Source organism: Ascaphus truei, chromosome 1, assembly GCF_040206685.1.
Source record: "Ascaphus truei isolate aAscTru1 chromosome 1, aAscTru1.hap1, whole genome shotgun sequence".
In the NCBI taxonomy this organism is placed as follows: domain Eukaryota; kingdom Metazoa; phylum Chordata; class Amphibia; order Anura; family Ascaphidae; genus Ascaphus; species Ascaphus truei.
Window position 1 is genome coordinate 442,344,702 of NC_134483.1, and position 22,796 is coordinate 442,367,497.

Here is a 22,796-nt window from a genome sequence, read left to right on the forward strand (position 1 = left end):
CTGCAGAGAGGCGCAGAGTAATGAACACATAGAAGGTGCTGCAGAGAGGCGCAGAGTCATGAACACATAGAAGGTGCTGCAGAGAGGCGCAGAGTAATGAATACATAGAAGGTGCTGCAGAGAGGCGCAGAGTAATGAATACATAGAAGGTGCTGCAGAGAGGCGCAGAGTAATGAATACATAGAAGGTGCTGCAGAGAGGTGCAGCCAGGAGTGATGCCCGCGTGATGATGAACTCGCAGTAGGGCACAGAGAGCCAGCCCAGCCCAGCAGAGCCTGTCTGCCCTGGCAGGCTGGGCTCCCCGCATGGTCTATGAATGGATACTAAGCTAGGTGACGTTGCCCTGTCCATCAGCGCCCCCATCCACCGCCCGCCCCTCTGCCCGGACCAATCTCATACTTAAAGCTGCCTGTGCCTCGCAATGAACGAGCATCAAAGGAGCAGAGCTGACATACCTCGTTTTACACTGAAGTGGCAACATCATCACCCCGCTCAGCATGGACTGTGGCGTCTTTACTTCATGTATTTATGATATAAGGGTGCTGCTACCTTTAGTTACTTCGCTGTAAGGGTGGTCATTGGGCGTTAAGCAGTACGGAAGAAGCTCTCATGTGAGATCCTTCCACTTATTGACATTTACAGAATACAGTCTGTGCCACTTTTGGCGTCTGTAGGTTGCACTTTTTTTCAATACTTGCATTGTGTTTTTTTTTTTTTATAATGAGAGCGTGTGCACAGGACTATTTTATTTTTTCGGTTACTGTATCTTCTGAACGTGACTTGGGATGCGATACATGGATTACTAACATTGCAAGAAGGAGGTTAATATGATTGTTACCCACAGGAACGAAGAGGGTGTCTTACATTCTTAGTGCGATCCCCATCTGTTTACTTAAAGGAAGAGGCCAGTTAGTGTCTGTGCTTTGCTTTTCTCTCTGAAGAGCACTCTTCGTCCCGTTGTACACAGTGGGTCAGCTTGCTTAGCTCCTGAGCTCAGTGCCCGATGCCGTCCCTGAATATCACCCCTGAGCAGTTTGCCAGGCTCCTGCAGGAGAATAATGTGACCAGGGAACAGTTTATTGAGCTTTACCAGCTGCAGCCACTTGTGTACATCCCCGAGTTGCCTGTCCGCACTAAGATTGCTTTTGTGACCATCTGTGTGCTCATCTTCTTGCTGGCACTTTTCGGGAACTCCTTGGTCCTTTATGTCGTGACCCGGAGCAAGGCAATGAGGACGGTCACCAACATCTTCATCTGCTCCCTGGCCCTCAGCGATCTGCTCATTGCTTTCTTCTGCATCCCCTTCACCATGCTGCAGAATATCTCATCCAACTGGCTGGGAGGTGAGTTTCTTTTGACTTAAATGCAACAGGTCAGGCGAAGGTAAAAAGAGTGAGTTTCACTCACTGGAAAGGAAAACGTTGCACTACATCGGTCTTTCTAATGAGATCTCTAGACAGATCCTTCTTCAAATGCCAACTCATCACAGATACACTTCCCAGGTTGACCATGATTATTTCGTGTGGTGGCCAGAGGTCACATCTGCACCTTATAATACACAGTTATAACCAAGGATAAGGTGACCAATTTTTTTACAAACCGGGACAAAATAAAAAAATGTATTTATCATAAATTATTAATTAATCATCTCTCACTCAAGCACCTCTCTCTAGCTCAATCACCCACTCCACCCTTCTCTCTTCCCCCTCTATATAACTCTGCCCCAACTTTCCTCCCTCTCACATTCCCACCCCACATTCTCTCACATCCCCTCCTTTATACACACTCAATCCCCTCCACCCCATACCTTCTCCCCAAGAATCACACACACACCTCCCCCACCCAACAAATCACAGACACACTTCCTCCCCTGACGCAGTGGCGAATTTCCCATTTAGTGCAGGCAATGTTTTAAGGGATGGCAATTTTGTGGGGAGAAAATGTGTTTGTGTTGGAGAGTCTTTCCTTTTCCAGAGCGGCTTTTTCTTGTAGCATTGTGTCATCATGGTGACCTGGCGTCAAATGATGCTGCAACATCACATGATGCCATGTTGCCATGACAACACAAAATCACATGCCGCCATTACATCACTATGCTAGGGTGGAGGGCCGCCCCGGAGCCTACAACGGAGTAACTGGTGGCTGCTGCTGCTGCATGCGCTGCGGTGTGCGCACCACACACCAGAGCACAGCCCTCTATGGGGAGGCCCCACTCACTGTGTGTGCGTGGGCGCTCAAAGCGCGATGACGCGACCACTGGAAGGGAAGACAAGGATTTTGTCTTTCCCTGCAGCGACGCAGTCACATGGTTGACTAGCAACCAATGGTTGTGCAGATAGTGTAGACTGTCATGGCCGTGACCTCCCTATCATGGCCACAACTCACGCGCATCCCATCGCTACCCATAGATCGCAGCTTTTACATGTACATGAGCCACCATGCGCTCTGACGCACATGCAGCTCTCGCCACTGGAGACTCAGCCTAAGGGCGGCATGGCCCCTAGAAACATGCACACACCTCCCCCCCACCAAGAAAAACACATGCATGCACAGGTAGCGAGCACTCATGCATGTACTAGCCATGTCACTCGCGCATGCGCATCTGCATGATAACAACTGTATTACTGGGATATTTGGATCTGCAGTTTTCCAAACTGATACAAATTAGAAGTTTTAATTGGCCTTTTGGGACACCGGCGCAGGAACGATACAAACAGTATTATCCTGGTTAAAACGGTACGTCTGGTTACCTTAACCAAGGAGTGATCTTCCAAATCAAGGTGTTGTCACTTGTCTGTTAGGGTTTCAAGGGATTAGAAGTCATTAGGTAAAGGAAAAGTAGATCAGCTCTTAACATGTTGGTAGAAAGCAATTATCTTTCAGTATCCTCTTTCTAACTCAGGTTGATTTAGATAATGTGAATAGAGGATGGTAGAAGTGATACCTTTAATTGGTAACTTGTGGATATAAAGAGTGCAAGCTTTCAGGTTATAAAGCCAGTGTTCTAGGTTACTGCTAGACTTTCTCTACTGATTGCAATTACCTTTTGGCCATACAGCATGTCACTCATGGTATTCAGGAATTTTACATTTTAAGTGTCTTCCCCATTTAGCTACTCAACTTAATGTTTTTCAAATGTGGATCTGATCCATTTCTTCTTCTGTAAATTGCACGAAATAATGCATATTCTTTGAATTAGACCACGTAACACACATTTCCTGACATTTCTATTCCCTGTCTTCTAAATTAGTCAGTGATTAATGACAAATTAATTCACAGAAGCCAACTTGCAGTGCATGACATGTTGCCAAACGAACTAAAGACACACAATGAAAAATGATAGAGAAGTATGGGGTCGCAGCTATATAATGTAGTTTTGGAGTACCGAATGTCATTGATGAACAATTTTCTTTATTACTAAATATAACACTAGACATGTGAGCAGTGCATTGTATAGCAATGTGTTGCAAGCACATCCGGCCAAGTAAGGACAGATTCTGAAGCAATTTCTTCATGGACACTGACAAACTCCTGTAAGCCAGGGGTTCGTAACCTTTTACACCTTAAAACTGCAGTTCAGGCTCCCGTTTTTTTTTTTTTTTAGTTTTTTTTTTAACTTCAATAGTTTCATCTGGGCAATCTCTACTTTCTTAAAAAAAACTGCATAGCTGCCGGCCAATTTGTTCTCCATCTATTGATCGGCAAAGTTTGGGGACATCTTTAAATATGGGGAATGTAAATTGTTGCTATAGGAACAAGCATGCTTGTTAAAATAGAATACAAGAAAATTGGTCTTTCAAAGTTGTTTTTTTAAAACAGGAAATGCTAAAAGTATTTTTTCTTACTACAGAACTGATTTATTAAAAAAAACACACATGCAGGATTTTGCCTGAACTGCAGCTTTAATCAACACTAAGGGACCAACAAGATCCCAAATCACCCATACTAATAATTTTATATACAGTATGATGTACCATTTCAATATTTTGATTTAATATGAATGATAGAGTTCAACCGTGCCAGTATCTCGACTGCAACATTTTGTGTAGGGCCCGCTCTTTTTAGTAAGTACGTGTAACAAACAGAGACGGCAAATAATGGGTGGATCGCTATTGACCACATATTTATGTGGCGGGAGATAAAGAAGCTTTCACATGATGTATCAGCTACGTGTTATTTTAACAGAATAAAAGTAACAAAATGTTACAAATAAAGAATGGAAACGAATGTTTGATGTCTTGAGTTTAGATTATTTTTATTATTCAAAAAATTAAATCTTCAACCAATACCAACACCTTCGTAATCACCCTCTGAACTCCCTCCAACACCTCCTGGGGTTGGGAATCACCCCTGATTAAGAACCCCTGGTGCACACTCGGGGGAAGCATATCTTGGAATCAGTTAGCATAAATTGTTTGGGTCCGAAATGAGCATCAGCATTTAGAGTCTAAAAAATGAAATCAGAACAGGGAAACTTTAGCAAGTGACTATATTGCTGTCTGTTCTTGTTGTTGTGCAATACAGAATTGCTGCATTCTTGTGAAACTGTTCTTCAGTGACATTGTTTAATATTGGGTTACCACATGGTGATGTATAATAGTCTCCTCACTGCAAAACAAAGGAAACCTGCACATACTGTATAGTCTGCTCCAGATCTATCAAATAAAAACCAACTGCTTTCAGTGGAACACTTTCCGTTGTTAAATCTGTTGCATAATATCTGTTTTTAACATATCCTAGTTTGGCAAACTAAATAATTTGATACATCAACCTCATAATCTTAAAGTGACACACACATCAAAAGCAGAATAGGAACGTAAAGATATAAGTACCGTAATATTCAGTAACATATGCATTTTTTTTAAATTGTCCCTCTTGTTGCAAGATTACATTTTTATTGCACAAATATAAATACAGATAGAATGCAAAACACGTGGTTGCATTTCTGTGAAGCATTTAATATCAATAAAAACATTCTGTAGATTTAATATACCAGTAAGTACATTTGTCACGGGAGACGAGGTATTTACACCTTTTTACCGGGATCATTCACTGAGCAAATCAAGCTAGTAAAACACATTGTAATTTATTCAATTTAAACAGACATACACATAGTGGATTTCAAAATACACAAGAACATACACTTACTGGTGTTCTGGGCTCCAAAACAGGACTTTCCTAGTGAAATGGCACATAAAATAAAGCCTTTACGTTGACCGGGACTTGTCCTGAAATGTCCTGGAACTCAAATCAGCATGAAGTTCCTGACACCACCGCTGTATCTGCTCCGGAGACGAAGAAATCCCTTGACCAGGAGATAGTACACTGCCGACACACTTAATTGCAGTGCGGCCAGATCCGCAAGCCGGGAGATTTCCCGGCTTGCTAGTGGCCGCCCCTCGGCGTGCCGCGCGTCATAGACGCGCGGTCACACGTCTTCGGGAGCCTGCGCCCCCTGCACGCGCGTCCAGGGCTCCCCGAGGGAGCCCTGGTGTCCCGCGATGTGGGGGACGGCGGCAGGGGGTTCCGGGGGACCCGGCGGACCCGGCAGCGGTAGGGAGAGCGCCCCGATCGGAGGGCGCTCTTCCGCTGCTTCGGCGCGCGCCCGTCACCCTCGGGCGCGCGCCAGGCTACTGCTGCGGCCAAGAACGGGCAAATGCTCGAATAAACTTGGCCGCAGCAGTACCAAACATCCTGGTACTCTTTTCGGCTTGCAATCCCTGCCCAGACTGCTACGTTCTATTCTCAGAACTTGGCCCTCGAAAAGTGGGACTTAGAACATTTCTCGCCTTGAAATTTCTGAAGCCTGCTCACTGCTATTTCTCCCAGAGCATCTTTTGCTGATTTTGAATTTGCTGCTGCTGTCTTGGCGTTTAGAATTTCTCGATCGGATTGGCTGAGGGATTCTTATAGTATTTAAGAGTTCATTCATGAAATACTCCAGCCAATCCGAGCGTGGGAAAAATCCTACCAGACTATCAGAGCGCTGCCAGTTTATCTAAGCCGGGCAAGCTCGGATTCAGAATCTGACAAGGGCATGCGCCAACCTGGCACCTCTGCCACTTGTCTGTGAGAAGCCACTCGCTGAGTTAGGCTCCTCGGTGAGTCACACAAGCGTTTTCAAGGAAAGATTTTGCTGGAGTAATGTCTCTCAATGTATCCGAGAACTCGACCTGATACCCGGGCACATTTTTGGGATATCCAGCAACTCTGGATCCTGCTACCTAAACACATTCTGACAAGACTTTCTCCGTAACCACCCCCTCTCGTCCTTGAAACTCATAGCCCAGCAATCTCTGCTTGCTGGAAGACACCTGGAAAGGTAAAACACAGAACATTTGTTATTGTCGCATAATTACGTACATTGCAGATACAATAAACAGTTTAAAGAGCTGACACTCTAAAACCATAAATATGGATCAGAGGTAACCAGACGGGCTTATTACCTTTATTGAGATCCTGGTTACCCAATCACCTTCACAACATTATGTACATTTAATATATCAATAAGTACATTCTGCAAATAGTTCATACAAAACAATAATCAGAATACCATTGCCAAATTAAATAGTAAATAATGTCATAATAAATGCAAATATAAGTCAATTCATACTGTAGGTAATACCTACATGTCAATAATATATGGAGTTTATGCAGCACTGTTTTATACAGTAGATCTTTGAGAACACTAGAATTTTGCAAACACTAGAAAGGATTAATAATTCCCTATAGCATGCCTCATAGCCATTAATGTCTTAGACTCAATAAATAAAATTTCTTCAAATCATAAAAAAGTAGCCAGTGTATTTTCACGTACTCTATTCTTGACTGCAGTTCTCACAAAGTTACAGAATTTGAAGATAATCCACGCCAGATAGTAATTTATATTTAAAGATAAGCAGCATATCTGCAACAGACTAAGGGCCTCATGCACGAAGCAGCGATAAGCCACTTATCACCAGCTTACCACCAAAAAAGCATACAGCGATTCAGAAAACCCCGATAAGCCGGCGATTTTTGTTGGGTTTTTTTGCCGAGAAAAATAATCGACAAACGCGCGGCGATAAGCCACTTATCGCCAGTTTCTCAAACTTGCTCAATTCTAGTAGCCCCGATCAGCTTATCGAGGCTGATCGCAGCTCTAGAATTGAGATTTCCTCTCCAAATCGTCCTGACAGAAAAAGTTGGCAAGAAGGTGGCGAGAAGCTGCCGATATCAGCAATATCAAATATCAAATGGCTGCCGTCACGTCAGCCAATCAGATTGGGGATATAGTTCTCATAATCTGATTGTCTGAAGTACCATGGGACGGCAGCCATTTTGGATTTTGTGACATCATGTTAAACGGAAATGAAGCACAGCCATTCTGATTGGCTGGCTTCAGTCCCTTTACATGACGTCACATAAAAAAAAAAGACACATGGTTTTCACAGCTAATTATATGGCATGGGAACCATTTGCCGCCAAAATGTGTCGTCACAGGCCATATTTAAGGCCGTGCCGTCTCATTTGAGCTCAAGAAGCCGACGGGTCAACATTGTGGATTTAATATGGGCTTATTGAATTAACAGATGAAGACAGAAGATAAAGACAGAAGATAAAGAAAGACAATAAAGACAGAAGATAAAGAAAATAAAGAAATCATCACAGATGAAGAAAGAAGATGAGAGAAATTAAAGAAAGAAGAATTTGGTTACCTGATCTGGATCTTCATGGTGGATGGCGTTGGATTGAGTTTCATGACGTCACGGCATGAGAGCTTGCTGATTCCCCAGGATTCGGAGGGCTAACGCTTCTAAAGGTAAGATACATTTTGAATGTATGTACTTTTATTTTTACAGGTTTTTTTATTGGATTTTTTTTTTTTGTCTAATGACTGCTAATGTTTTAATCTGTGCCTGTTTAGGGTACAGATTAATACAGTGGTAGCCAATGCATTTTTGGCCACATGCATTTCTTCTATTGACTGTTATATTCTCTATTTCTGTTTATTGTTTAGATTAAATTGTTTTGAATTGTGATGGCTTGTTTATTTTTATTTTTTTACAGATTTGTTAGCGTTTATATTTAATGATGTATTTTGTTGGCTACTGGTTTTAATTTATGTGTCGCCTAATGGTTGTATTATTTAAGTGTTGTGTTGGTTACTGTTTTTATATATTATGGTGAGGTAATAGAACGAGCACTGCTGTTAGAATAGGCTGGAGGCAAGGTGCTGTAAAAATAACTTTATTCCGGCATACACGCAAAAGTTAAAACCACATGAGGAGAATCCTCTGACGCGTTTCGTCCCTGGGGGACTTTATCGAAGAGTGATCTAAGGTAACCAGACCTCGCTATATATAGCCCCTCCTCCCGTGCACCGGTACATGGCTCCTCCCCTCAATCTCGGCTGTCTTAACAGCTGATGAATAAATGATGGTGAATGGGGGTGAGTCGCCATGCATCCACGCACAATGAGCAGGAAACCAATATATAAAAAAAGACTTAAGACATCACGTGTACCCTCCTTTGTGTGCCCCTTGTTCGTACATACATAAACTTAAGTAAACACATATGGTATGCAACACATTGGTTACTTTGTTTAGGCACACAGTGTCAGTACACAGATACAATGTTCAAAACAGAATCATTACAACTACCAGTGAGTCCGGTCTAACCTTTCAAACTGATACAAACACACAGTAACACACACATAATATACTATTAACCAAGACATATAATGCATATGTTGTGAGTCCATTCCAACAATGAATGAACCTTCAAGTATGCAAAAAAGGTACAAGCCCCTATATCTATATCCTAACCTAAACAATCATATAATAATAAAAAAGAAATACAATGCAAAACTAATAATAAACAAATGATATATACACGGGAGTCACTTTTTATTTACGGTGATCGTAATTTACACAGGCAACACATTCTATTTTATCGACGATATATTGATGATCTTATCTTTATATGGGAGGGTGATGCACAAACATTGGACCATTTTATTCAAACTCTTAATACAAATGAATATAATTTATATTTCACATATGAGCACAGCATTCACCATATTTGTTATTTGGATCTCACTTTATGTATAGATGTGGAAGGGAATATACAGACTGACGTCTATAGAAAACCCAACTCCAGGAATACATAGCTGATGGCCAGCAGCAATCATGCAGGGCCCCTTAAGAGAGGAATCCCTAAGGGCCAATTGTTACGTCTAAAATGGTTATGCTCTACAGAAGAAAGCTTTGACATACAGGCCCAGAAACTTATCACCAGATTCCAAGATAGGGGGTACAGGGAAAACGATCTCAGAGATACATTATGTTTGGTGAAATCTATGGAAGAAAAGATCTCCTATCCATGAATGTCTCTAAAAAAGGACAGTGGGGTAGAAAGGGTACAAAACCATTACCCCTCTTTATCACTCAGCAGAGCGGACAATCTAATGCTATACGGTCAATCATTTCTAAACACTGGGACACATTGAAATTAGATGTAGACTTGAAAGTAATTACGGATAAAGGACCTAAATTTGTTTCTCGTAAAGCAAAATCTTTGGCATCTTATGTGTCACCCAGTTTGTTTTCTTCCCAACATACTATGGGTATAATGAATATACCTAAAGGTTTTTTTCCATGTGGCCATTGCAATATCTGTCGCTTTGCTAAGACAATAAAGAATATAGAATGTTCTAAACCTAAGACACATAAGACCATACAACATTTATCAACTGTAACACAAGTTACGTAATTTACATACTAAGATGTGGATGCAATAAAGTATATATTGGGCGTACCATCAGGCCCCTAAAACAGAGGATCCAAGAACATGTTCGTTTAATTAAAAAATGGATACATTGCATCCAGTATCGAGACACTTCTCTATTTGCCCCATGGGAGGGATTAAGGGTTTCTCCTTTTCAGGACTGGAGCATATACCAGTAGCAGCAAGGGGGGGGGGGGACAGATTGAACACCTTAAATAAACGTGAAATGTCCTGGATTTTTTGCATGGACAGTCTCCATCCACACGGTATTAACGTGGATTGGGAATTGGCCCATTTCCTATAAATTTATAAGATCATAGAGTGGAATTCATTTGTAAAATATGTCTAATTTATATACCTGTTTTTTGTTCGCTCAGGGGTCTATATTATGTGTGGATTTCACTATTCTATAAAACAAACCTATAATGTACATTGTACACCTTTGTTAAAATTGTGTACATGCTTTTGCCTTCCAAATTAATTTGACCCCTAGGTCTATTATTGTTGCTCACTACGATCTTTATAAGTATAATGATGTATGCCTTAAATTTCATTTATAATGGTACAATTCCTTTAATTATGATTATGAAAAACAATATGGAAAAATTACATGGTTTAATACATAATGAGTCACTTATAAGTCACCCCTGACATCTCCACTTTTCCAATTAGTGTCTCTGCAAACGATACATATATATTTTTCTCTTTTTACTCCCACATGGGAGTTTATTTTATCCTAGGAATATTTTTCTAAATCTGTTGTTTTTTTGTGTATATATATAATTTGTTTATTATTAGTTTTTCATTGTATTTCTTTTTTATTATTATATGATTGTTTAGGTTAGGATATAGATATAGGGGCTTGTACCTTTTTTGCATTCTTGAAGGTTCATTCATTGTTGGAATGGACTCACAACATATGCATTATATGTCTTGGTTAATAGTATATTATGTGTGTGTTACTGTGTGTTTGTATCAGTTTGAAAGGTTAGACCGGACTCGCTGGTAGTTGTAATGATTCTGTTTTGAACATTGTATCTGTGTACTGACACTGTGTGCCTAAACAAAGTAACCAATGTGTTGCATACTGTAGACGGACGTTCACAGAGGTACACAATTGGAGACTTTATAAGGTGAAATTATAACAAGGCTTTATTGTGCCTTTTCCTTAACATTAGGAAACCATCCAGACAAGGGGGAAACAAAGCTTCTATTCACTTGGGAGTGGTTCCAGTGAAATTCTATGCAAGTCACAACTCCCTTAGTTAAGCATGTCTCGCAGCCCCAAAACATATAGCATGAAATAAGCAGATATAATAAGTCTCTTAAGAATGAAAGTCTTATCTGTTTCTTGGAGGGAAAATCTTCTCGGTTCCTGGTTCAGCTCCCTTCCCTCAGGGTGTGTCAGCATTCAGGTTAAGAAGTTTTCCCTGTGTCTTGAAATCAGCTATGCTGTGTCTTCTGGCAGAACTCAAGACAGGTCAGCTCCAGAGATCTGTGTTCGCTTGGTCAGTCTCTCTTGGGAGACTCAAGAACCTCTGCTCTGTCTCCAAAGTTCAGCTCACACGTGAGCTAAGGAGTCACTTCCTGTCTCAACAGACAGGCTTTTGTAAGCAATCTAAATCAGGCAGGTGGTGTTTATTAATTGACTGCCAGCAGTTAACCACCACACTGCTAGATTAAAGGCACATTACTTGAACAGGGATTACTCCCCTGTTACATACCGCCTCTGTTTGTGGGAAGCTCGGGCTTGCCACGGCCAAAGCCCATCCTTCCACTCTCATTTTAGATATCTCTGTGACTTGAATGAGCGTGGATAGAGGAAGAGAACCCTCAGTCCTGCTGGGATTGGAGCCCTTTCTCCAGTTTATTCGTGTCTCCTTCTGAAGGTGCTTGAGATCAGCACCCCTTAGTCGCTCGAGGAGGACTTTTTCCAAGTATAGTCTTTTTTCTACGTGCGCGGTCATGAGATTTCCCTCGCGTCGGGTGCTCGTCTTATTGTAGGCATACTGTATGGCAGCAGTTGCAGAGCGTTTAAAAACAGCCCTTTGAGTTTTCCGCTCTTGAAGCTGTCTCTCTGCCCTTTTCCTACTCAATGGGGTTGCTAGTTCAGCCTCTTTGAGATTAAGTTGCAATTCCACACCCACTTCCAGAGAATGTCCCATCTTTTCAGCTTCATCAGCTAAGGATTCTTCTGGTTTTAATTCAGCACGTGTACCTTCTTTTGTTGCCTGCTGGGTGGCTGAAGGTTTTGCTAGTGCTTGTTTAGGTGGTTCAAATTTTGCAACCTTGTCTTTCAGATGAGCGGTATTCCCAGCTCTCACTGTACCCTTGTCTTCATGGGTTTTTGAGGCTGTGGATACTGACGCTTAGTCAGGGTCAATACTTGTCCTTGTAGGACTGTAATCTCATCCGCGAGAGATCCCTGTTTTTTGAGTGCATCTTGCAAGTCTCTTCTCAGGGAATTTATCTGCATGCTTTGCTTTCTCTGAGCTTGCTTCCACATTTTTATTGCATTGGGAAGCACTATGAACTTCTTTGCTTGGGCCACAGTTACTTGTTTCAGTTTCTGGACCTTCTTGTGCTCCCTTTTGTGCCGCGTCACCTGGGTTCTAAGCTTGGCTTTTAGCGTTGCTTTGGTGATGCTCAGGGTAGCCTTTCAAACTTCTCACCTTCCAAAAGTCTATTTATTTCTTTAAGCTCGTGCAGCTTTTCATTTTTTTCCTTGACGTCGTTTGTCAAATTAAAATTTTCTTCTTTGAGTTTTACGTTTTTTCTTTGTAATCTTAAATGTTCTCCTTTTTCAGTCTCTGTACTATTCAGATCCTCTTTGCAGTCCTCCTTCCATTTACGTGTGAATAAGTGAATATAAGGCGCTAACAACTTAAATATAATAGTGATTACGTGCAAGTTAATAGTGCAATATTTATATAACAATATGTGCTCAAATAATAAATCCCTGCTCAAACCCTCTGGTAGAACCTGTTCCCGGGTTCCAAGTAGAAAGATGTATTTCAAACAGTCCAGGAGGAGCAATTTATAGGGAAATAAGAAACAAAAAAACAGTGCAGATTTAAGTGCAGACGTTGAGACTATGATGAATTAAAATGTCAATATCTTGGCTCTGCCGGTCTTTCTACTCACAAGATTTAAGTGGTAAGTAAGCAGTTGGCAGAGAGGGCTGCCACCCCAGGTTGTGGCTGTGTGCTGTGGGATTCCCTCCAGGCTTATTTCCTCAGAGTGACCACGATATACATAAGGGAAGAAACAAAGCTACATAGCGCGATCTGTCTTCTAATAAACTTTATAAAAAATGTATAAGCATATAAAATTTGCACTTACAATGTGCCAAAATTAAAAACGCATTTATCACAATCACAGTGATTCTAGGGGGTGCTCCGCCGATCTCACCGCCTCCTCTCTGGCTCTGGATGTCAGTCGTCTGCAGCCTGGGACTCTCAGCTCAGCTTCTCTTCCGGTGCATGTGACGTCACTGCTCAGTGGAAGGTACAGCTACGGATCCCTCACTAGACCAAAAAGCCACTCTACGCGTTTCGCCCAGCTTAGCAAGCTGTCAATGGCTTCGTCAGGAGTGTGTGAGTGTTAGGGTTAATTGTTGTGCTTATATACCCTCTCTGGTCTTGTTAAACAATCAATGCTGACAATTATATCAGCGCTATGGTGACTAATCTATACACAACTGTTCTATATAGGATTAACATTTTTTACACATATAAAACCATTTAACATGCTTTAGTTCTTGATGAAACATCATTCTCATAGATATACTAAATATCACTATATTTATATTTATGGTATTATCTATCTACAGGAGACTTACACCTATTTACCAATTAGATTATGTTCAGTGTGTAGAATATAAGCTCAAGACAAAGGAAAAAATTGCTTCTGTATTTTTAATGTTATATAAAGATTGGCAATAGTTTCTTTAGCAATGTCCAGCTCCTCAGTGAGACTGTGTAGTTCCTTTCTGGAAACTTCCAGGTCTGTGCGGCAGCTGTTGGTCTCATGATGTGAGGCATCCAGTGCTCTGCGGAGTGTCTGAACCTCTTTCTGAGATACGTCCACCTATATCCGGACACTGTTGACCTCCTGTTGTGAGGCATTCAGCTCTATGCGAAGAGTGTGAACCTCTTGCTGGAAGACTGTCATCTGCTTCAGTGCCTCCTCATACTTCCGCTTTAGCGTAGCCACCATTTTATCAGATTGGCTCTGCTTTTCATTCATGGTGGAAATAGTAGCATTTGCAATATCTAGCTCAGTCTTGAGATCGTCCAATTCTGTCCTGGCTAAAGAGTACATTGCGAGCACATATTCCTGTAGCTTCACGTTATTTTTCTGTAGCTCTGTGTAACCATCTTCCTTTTGTTTCAATTGTTCACGGAGCATATCACAATCATGCCTGGCATTTTTCAGGGCATCTTCAGGGTTGGTCAAGGAATCATCACTCACTGGTTTTGGCTCCACTTCCCTGGGATGGTTGGTTGAGGGTTCCTCACTGTTGGCACCGGACAGACACTTCTTTGGGGTACACGACTTCTGCCTTGGGCCCTCAGGATATTCGGTTAACCGCGGGACGAATTCTCCATTTTCTCTAGGCTGCAGGGCAACTCGGTCCCCCTTTTCCTCCATGGGATCTGCGGATGTGTCTGTTCCTTCCACGGTAAATGAAGAACCGCTTTTCTTTTTCTTTTTCCGCTTTTTTGTTTTGGATGACTCCGTCCCATCAGGAATACTGGGGTCTCCTTTATTTGAAATTTTAGCAGCGTCACTGGATCCACCCGGCTTTTCTTGCAACTGTAATAGCTGATGGAAATATTCGGTGATCCACTGCTCCCGCTCTGTCTCCTGCTGATCATATTCGTCATCAAAGGGAGCGGTCTTTTCTGTTCGTGCCGAGTTCAGGCACCCCCACCATTCTTGGGGTGTTCTGCTTCCAATATTTTGCGATCATTGCTTTTGCTGCCGAGAGAATTTGCGTTATTAAATAATCTACTTTCCTTTCAAGACCTTCTATAGGTTTTAGTAAAAGCACAGTTTCCATATCCCAACTCAGATCTACAAGCCCTTTTATTAATCTTCTAAATCTTCCCCAGTAAAGGATAATCTTGGGGCATGCCCACCAGACATGTTTGAACGTGCCTAGTTGTCGGCAGTTACGCCAGCACATTGGGGAGGTTAGTTAGTGGAAAAAAAGAGTGGAGGCGTGCAGGCGTGTAGTACCACCTATGGAGAATTTTCAGGTTTGTTTCTCTAACTGCTGAGCATCTGGAAGCTCTGGCTATTCTGTCGTAAATTTCCTCCCAATCCTCGTCATCTAAAGATTTACCTAGATCCCTTTCCCATTCTGAGACATTTTTGCTTGTTTGGACGTTAAACTGGCGTATTAGAACTTGATAAAATTGAGCGATCTTCCCTTTATGGTATTCGCCTCGCTGATACAAGCTCTCAAATGTGGTTAGGGGTCTGATCCAATTATCCTTTGGTTGTATAGATAGAACATAGTGTTTGAGTTGCATATACTGAAATATCTGTGAGTTTGGGACCCCATATTCCTCTGTTATTTCAATAAATGACTTAATCCTATTTCCCTTTAACATTTTCCCTATGGTGGATAGCCCTTTTGCTTCTCATTTTTTAAAAACATTTGAGTGGTGTGATGGGGGGAACTCTTGGTTAAACGTGATCGGTGTTAGTGGCGAAGGGATAGATGAGATCTGCTTATATTTACAATTTTTATCCCAGATGGTTAGGGAGTGTGTTATAACTGGATGAACTTTACAGTGTTCTGCTCTGTGTTCCTTCTTTATCCATAAAAAAGTTGCCAAGTCTGGCTGTCAGGCTTCCGATCTCTTAATATCTACCCATGGTTTTGTACCCAGGGTTGCAGACCAATAAATTAATGCGCTCAATCTGGCCGCTTCGTAGTACTTGGCTAAATTCGGTTGTCCTAGGCCGCCTTTGGACAGAGGTAGCACCACTAATTTTTTCTTAATTCTCGGCTTCCTGCCATTCCATATAAACTTAGCTATCTCACTTTCCAGGTCTCTAATTACACGAGCTGGAACTGTTACCGGCAATACTTGAAATAAATACAAAATTCTTGGAAGAAGGTTCATTTTGACTGATGTAATCCTGCCTGACCAGGATATCTGGTGTCCTGACCATTTTATTAAATCTTTTTTCAATGTTTTGATTAAATCTGGATAGTTTGCGTTATATATATCCTTGTATGTTTGTGTGATATTTATCCCTAGATACCTTAACTTGTCTGTTTTTCATTTTATAGGAAATTTCTTTTTCAACTCATTTTCTTTTTCTTTAGATATGAATAAACTTATAGCTTCTGATTTAGTGTGGTTAACTTTGAAGTTTGAGAATTTGCAGAATTCGTCTAAAGTGTCGAACAGACTTCTTAGGGATGTCTCTGGTTTTGTCAGGGAGAGCAAAATGTCGTCAGCGAAAAGGGATACTTCATAAACCTTGTCGCCTATGGGGATATCTTGTATCTCTGGGTTTGATCGTATTTTAGAGGCCAGAACTTCTATGCTTATAGCAAACAGCAGAGGAGATAATGGACATCCCTGCCTAGTACCATTGGAGATCTCAAAGGGTGATGAAGTATAGCCTGACGTACGGACTGTAGCTGTTGGCCTAGAGTATAGTGCAATGATACCATTAATAAAATTTTCGTGTAGTCCCACATCTCTTAGCACGCTAAACATAAAGGGCCAGGCCACTCTGTCGAATGCTTTTTCTGCATCGAGTCCTAGTATCAGTGTGGGGCGTTGTTTTGTGTTGCTGTTATGGATAATATTGATAATTCTCCGGATATTATCTGAGGCTTGTCGTTCTGGAGTAAACCCCACTTGATCTGGATGAATCAGAATATTGAGAATCTTATTCAGTCTGAAAGCCAATATTTTTGCAAACAGTTTTATATACGTGTTTATCAAAGATATAGGTCTGTAGCTGGGGCATAGTGTAGGGTGTTTCCCTTCTTTAGGAATTACTATAATTGAGGCTGCTAGTGATTCAGAAAGTAGGGTTTCGCCTTCTAAAATTTTATTGAACCATCTGACCAGGTAGGGTTTCAATGTATTCTCAAACTTTTTATAATAGAAATTCGTGAACCCATCTGGTCCCCGGGCTTTAGAGTTTTTAAGAGATTTGATGGCGGCAGACACTTCCTCTGCTGATACAGGGGCTCCTAAGTGATTTGCTTCTGTCTCATCTAACCTAGATAACCTACAGTAGTTGTTTTTATATAGTCATCTAGTTTTGATGCTAGATCTACACTTATATGGCCATGTTTTGTTAGGTTATATAAGTTGTTGTAGTATGTCACAAACTCTTTGTTGATCTCTGCAGGGCTATAGAGTATGTCAATTTATCATGACCAGTCTTTATACTGTATATATCAAGACTGGACATCTTATTACGGAGTTTGGCTGCCAAGTATCTGTCCGCTTTATTACCTTTCTCATAGAATATTTGGGTTGTCCAGCACATTTCTTTCTCAGTATCCTCTTTTAGTATATTTTTAAGCTCAATTCTATCCTTATCGATTTTTGCTCTAATTTCATCTGTTGGTTTTCTTTGATAGCTCTCCTTGTTCTCCCTAATGCTGTAATTTAAACTATTTATCCTCTTGCTTTTCTCTTTTCCTGTGCGATGCAATGCTAATTATTTTACCTCTAAGAGTGGCTTGTGGGCAGCCCATACCTGACCGTTATCATTTATTGAAAAGTAGTCTTGTGTGGCGGCCCCTATAATTTTTTTGGACTCAGGTATCCTAAGCAGGAGATCGTTCATTCGCCAGCATGCTCCGGCCGGTCTCTGGTGTAAATCCCTTAATACTAATAGCACCGGAGCATGGTCCGACCAGGTGATATTATCTATCTCTGATTTTACTATTCAGTTGACCAACTCTCTTGATATAAAAATGTAGTCTATACGTGTGTATTGTTTGTGGGGTGCTGAATAGAATGAAAATCCGCTTGTTATGGGATTCATCAACTGCCAAATATCTATCAACCCGCACATTCTTATGCTATTTTTAAGAGCTTTTGAATGTTTCAGTTTTGAGTGGCGTTCTCTATCTAACTTTCTCGCTTTGTCTTTATTGCCATCAATAATAGTGTTGATATCGCCTGCAATAATTAAATGACCTTCCCTATGTTGGCTGATTGTTTCGAATGCCTTGCTAATAAATGTTTCCTGGCCTTCATTGGGAGCGTATAGGCATACTAAAGTCAATTATGTTGTGCTTATTTTACCAGATATAATTCGCATAGGGCCTGCCTTGTCTCTTTTTATCTTTTTTATTGCAAAAGGGAGTCTAGTTTTTATCAAGATAGCTACACCTGCTTTTTTATTTACCGCTGGAGAGTGGTAGATTTGGTGGTAATTTTTGTCTCTTAGTCTATTTATGTCGTCTCTGTTCAGATGTGTCTCCTGTACCATATAAATATCACCTTGCTTGGCCTTAAAATCCCTAAACATAAGCCTCCTTTTCATAGGGGAGTTTAAACCTTTGACATTCTGAGTGATTATTTTTATAGAGCTAGCCATAGAATATCGTGTATTGTCTTATGTAAAAAATCTTTGTTTCTGATCTTTTGAAGCGAATTTTTTTTTCTGAAGGGACTTCTGTTCAAAACAGTGTATTTTCCCTTTTTTCCTATCTATAGAAAACTGATTGAGTTTGTTTGGATTCGATTCAGGATGGGGGGGGGGGAAACAATGAAAAAAGGAAAAAGTATAAACAACCTTGGGGGGTATTTACTTGGTGTGTGGACGGGCCCTCTGTGAACTCGGGCCTTTGACTCTGCCCTAGGAATTTTTGGGGCATGCAGAGTTTAAGGGGGAAAGAGTGTGTGTGGAGTGCAATGCGGTACTTGCATTTTGGTGGACTTTGGACACCTGCAAATAACAGCTCGGCTCGATTGTATAGAGGTAGTTATATATGCTTCGGTCCTCTTAGTCTGTGGAGGAAATTTGTTGGTGCTACTACTTATACATATATGGGGGGAAAGAGAAAGGAACAGTCATATATATTAACCAGGTACATGGAACAATAAAATACACTTCAACTCAATTAACTGTGCTCAGCCTAATGTGAGGCTCAATTTTTAACATTTTGCCCTTATTCCCTCTCTCTCCCCCCCTCCTCTTTTCTTATTTTTTAAAGGCACTTGGTTTCGGAATTTGACGCTTTATCTCGCGTTTGCCTCTTTCTAGTAGGGATGGCACAAAACTACAGAAATTAACATTCAGTAGTTCTTAGCTATTACTATATGGATAGATTAGTATAAGTCTTTCTAAGTCCTTCTTGGGTTGGTCTGGACTCTGGATCATGGCCCCTGTCTCAATTGCTGAGGGGCTCTCCCTGCTGCTTCAAACTCCGGCGGCACCTCCAGGCCTAGGGCGGTCAGAAATGCTGGGCCTTCCTCTGGTTTTCTGAGAGTTGTCTGTTTCCCGTTGTATGATACCTGTAAGCGAAATGGAAAACCCCAGCGGTATCTGATGTCTTTGCTCCGTAACTAACTCGTGATCTCTTTAAGTTCCCTTCTTTTGGATAGCGTTGCAAGCGCGATATCCATGAATATCTGTAGCTCTGATTCTTCGAAGAAAATGTTGTCCTAGTTCCTTGTCCTGTTGATAATTTCTTCTTTGGTTGAGAAGTAGTAGAGCCTTGTTATAATATCTCTGGGGCCCCTGTTTTCAATCTCCTTTGGTCGGAAGATTCTATGGGCCCTGTCTAATTCCAGCTTGGTGGTGGTGGCCTCCGGTATTATACTTTGGAGAAGTCTGTGAAGGTAAGATTTAATATCTTCTGTAGAAACAGACTCTGGAACATTTCGGATCCTAACATTGTTTCTCCTTGATCTATTTTCAGTCTCTTCTTGTGCTTCTTGGAGACGGGATATCTGGTCTTTCATTTGAGCTAATTCCATATCCACTTCAGTCTGTCTCTCAGACGAGGCCTCCATCGCTTCTTCAAGACCTGTACTGCGAACCTCTACCGCCGCGATTTCAGAGCGTAGACCTTTCATTGCGCTCTGCAATTCTTCATGGAACGTCTGCTTTGATCTCCTTGACCCATGCCTCCAGATCGTTCCTAATGTTCGTCGCCTGGTCTGAGTCTGAACCTGATTCAGATTCTTCTCGGTCCTGCGGTTGCGAGGTCTTTTCTTTATTTGGTTTAGGTGTATTGCTCTTTTGCTTGAAAAACAGGGAGGCGTCTGGTTTTGCCGTCTTTCTCGGTGGGGCCATGGCTCTCGCGTGTCTGGTGGAGAGTCAGAGAGTGAGTGGTCTCGCTACCCTCTTGCTTGGTTCTTTATTTAAACATTTTAACTTGTGGTCTTTTTAGGGGTGTCCTGGTCTTAAGTCTTCAGTAGTATCAGTACCGCATTTGCACCCCCTCACACGTGCATTCCACTATTGCATGTATTTATTTAGATATTCTCATATTGTGTGGGAGTTTGGGGGGACGTGGCAGTATGACCCTTCAGTCTCGCAGTGTTAGCTACTCAGAGGTTCGTGGCGGCCATTTTAAAGTGATTTTTTTTTATGTAGTCTTATAAATTGATCTGCTGCAAAACTTTGTGCAGTTGTGTGAGCCCAGTCTCTGGCTGATAGCTGTCTGATACCAACAGTATATAGAATTGCTGCAGTTGCTGTGCTGGTATAGAGTGGGGGGAAGTCGATGCACTGCACACAGCTCTGCTGTGGTACCCACGGAGAGAAGCCTTAGCTCTTAGGGGCCTCTCCAGCTCCGGAAAACCCCGAATCTGCCCGCAGAAGCAGGGTCCAGTGCCCCGAATTGCGTCCCAGTGCCAGGGGTTCTCTGGGAAACGGTCCCGTCAGCGTGGGCGCTGTTTTTTTTCTCTTTCTTGTCGGAGCTGAGCTAGCTTGCTGCTGCTCAGCTCGGTGTCTTGGCCACGCCCTCCGGGGAGGTGTTTTTAAAAAATATATATATTTGGAGGGGTTTGTATATATTTGGGTGGTGGGGGTTGTATATATTTGGGGGTTGCGGATTGTTTTGTATGTATTTGGGGGTGGAAAGTTTTTTGCATTGGGGTGGGTTTTTTGGTATATATTTTGTGGGGGGAATTATGTGAGGGGGATGGAATTGAGTGAGGGTGGTGTAATTGATGGAAGAGGAGAGGAGAGAGGGGAGAGGGAGTGAGGAAAAGAGGGAGTAGGGGAGGTAAATACATGTGAGGCGGGGAGGCAGGGATTGAGGGAGTGCAGGGTAATTGATGGAGGGGGGGAGAGTGAGAGGTGAGATGGGGAGGAGAGAAATAAATGGGAAAAGGAATGGAAATAGAGGGGGCTCGCGAGGGGTAAAATGGGGGTGGAGGGGGGCGCGAGGTGAGAAATAGAAAAAGTTGCGCCCTAAAAATAAAAATGTCATGGTAGGTGTGCTATGCGGTGGTTGATATGGGGGGGGGGCTGCTCTTTGCATTTGTCCTCCGCCCCAAGATTTCTTTTCTCTTGGCAGCCCTGAACATGCCCCAAAAGAATACGTTGAAAGCTATCTAAAATATGTGAGGCGTATTAGTAAGTACAGTCACTAAACTCAAGCAGGTAAATCAAGTGAGTATAAGTGGGGTTTAGGGCAAAGTGTTCGCCCTTCCCCCACCTAGACCGGCCGGTCAGAGAATGTATACACTAAAATAGAACATCCCCTGATACAATATAACATAACAGCATGTAGATATTTAAACTGTTAATGGAATTAAATCCTCTGCATAATATAGCCACATAGGATAAAAGGTCTTGCGCTGGTTTGTAACGAGAGTATCTCTGGATATGAGTCCAGAAATGGATGTGTGTAGTCACAAGTCCAAAATGAAGCTGAACGCCACTCCTCCCCTTCCCACTGACATCAGGGAAGCTGCCTCTCTTGCCCACCCCTAGTCCCGCCTCTGCCCCTATCCCATTACACACCTATTAAACTCTACTTGTTCATTTGTGCCGTTGGTGGTCACACAGTTTAAAGCGTGTGTCCACCTTGCTTCCTTCTGAAGTAGTAAAAGCTCTTTGTAGGGGACATATCTGGTCAATTATTGTGGTAGCGGAATTGTGCTACTATAAGGTCATATTGATGGAAATGACAGGCTACCGGTGTATCCGTATTAGGGTTATAAATGTTTGTTTTATGCTTCTTTATCCTCTCTTTGAGGAATCTATGGCATTTCCTACGCACTGTAGATAAGCCTGAAAGGGCATTTTATAAGGTATGTTATGTATGTATGTAAACATGTAAATAAGTTTCTGATCCTGAACTCTTTCCCAGTGTAGTGATGTAGATCAGTACTGACCCTGATGATGACACTGCACTTTCATCATCTCTTATAATAAAAAAATATGCTTATCTCTAAAGAGAGATCTGACTACAGGGTCACTGTGCAAGATCTTCCAATATTTTAAAACAATTTGTTTCACTTCCCATGATAAGGTGTTAAGTGGTAGTTACCATCGGTATTCTAGTATTTTAGTCTTGATTTGTCATCTTCCACAACAGAGAGTCCCTGTCCCGGTGAGAGAGGTAGGAGGAGAAACAGGAGAGGGCAGTGCCACGAATGCCAATAGAGTGAAGAATGTGAAATCATAATGGAGTAGCATCCTTGAGATTTGGCAATATGGAGGTCATTAGCTACCTTAGCGTATGCTCAAGTATGTTATAAAAGTTGAGAAAGTGAAGTGTATGTAAAGAAACAATTTGTACCAGAAGTTTAGAAGCAGAAGGAAAGAGGGAGACAGGACAATAGTTAGGTGGGGAGGTGGGGTCAAGGGTGTTATTCTTAATAATAGGTCTAATAATAGCATGTTTAAAAAGAGAGGGAAAAGTAACAGTAACAAAGATACAAGTTAAATATTTTAGAAAGCATGGGGAGCATGGTAGAAGCAAGTGGTTTTAGGACATGGGAGAGAATGGGGTTGAGGCTGTATGTGGTGAAGGATGAGGAGAACAGCAGGAAAGATACTTCTTGTCT

The 22,796-nt window shown here is 41.8% G+C and overlaps 1 protein-coding gene across 1 annotated transcript in view; it reads left to right on the forward strand.

Moving 5' to 3' along the window:
* Nucleotides 1–439: 439 nt before the first annotated feature.
* The window catches only part of QRFPR (pyroglutamylated RFamide peptide receptor), an 86,016-nt gene continuing 63,659 nt past the window's right edge, over nucleotides 440–22,796 (forward strand). The window contains exon 1 of the mRNA XM_075578273.1: nucleotides 440–1,343. Coding sequence (XP_075434388.1) covers nucleotides 1,004–1,343 — 340 coding nt within the window. The 5' untranslated portion in view covers nucleotides 440–1,003. The remainder of the gene's footprint in view (nucleotides 1,344–22,796) is intronic.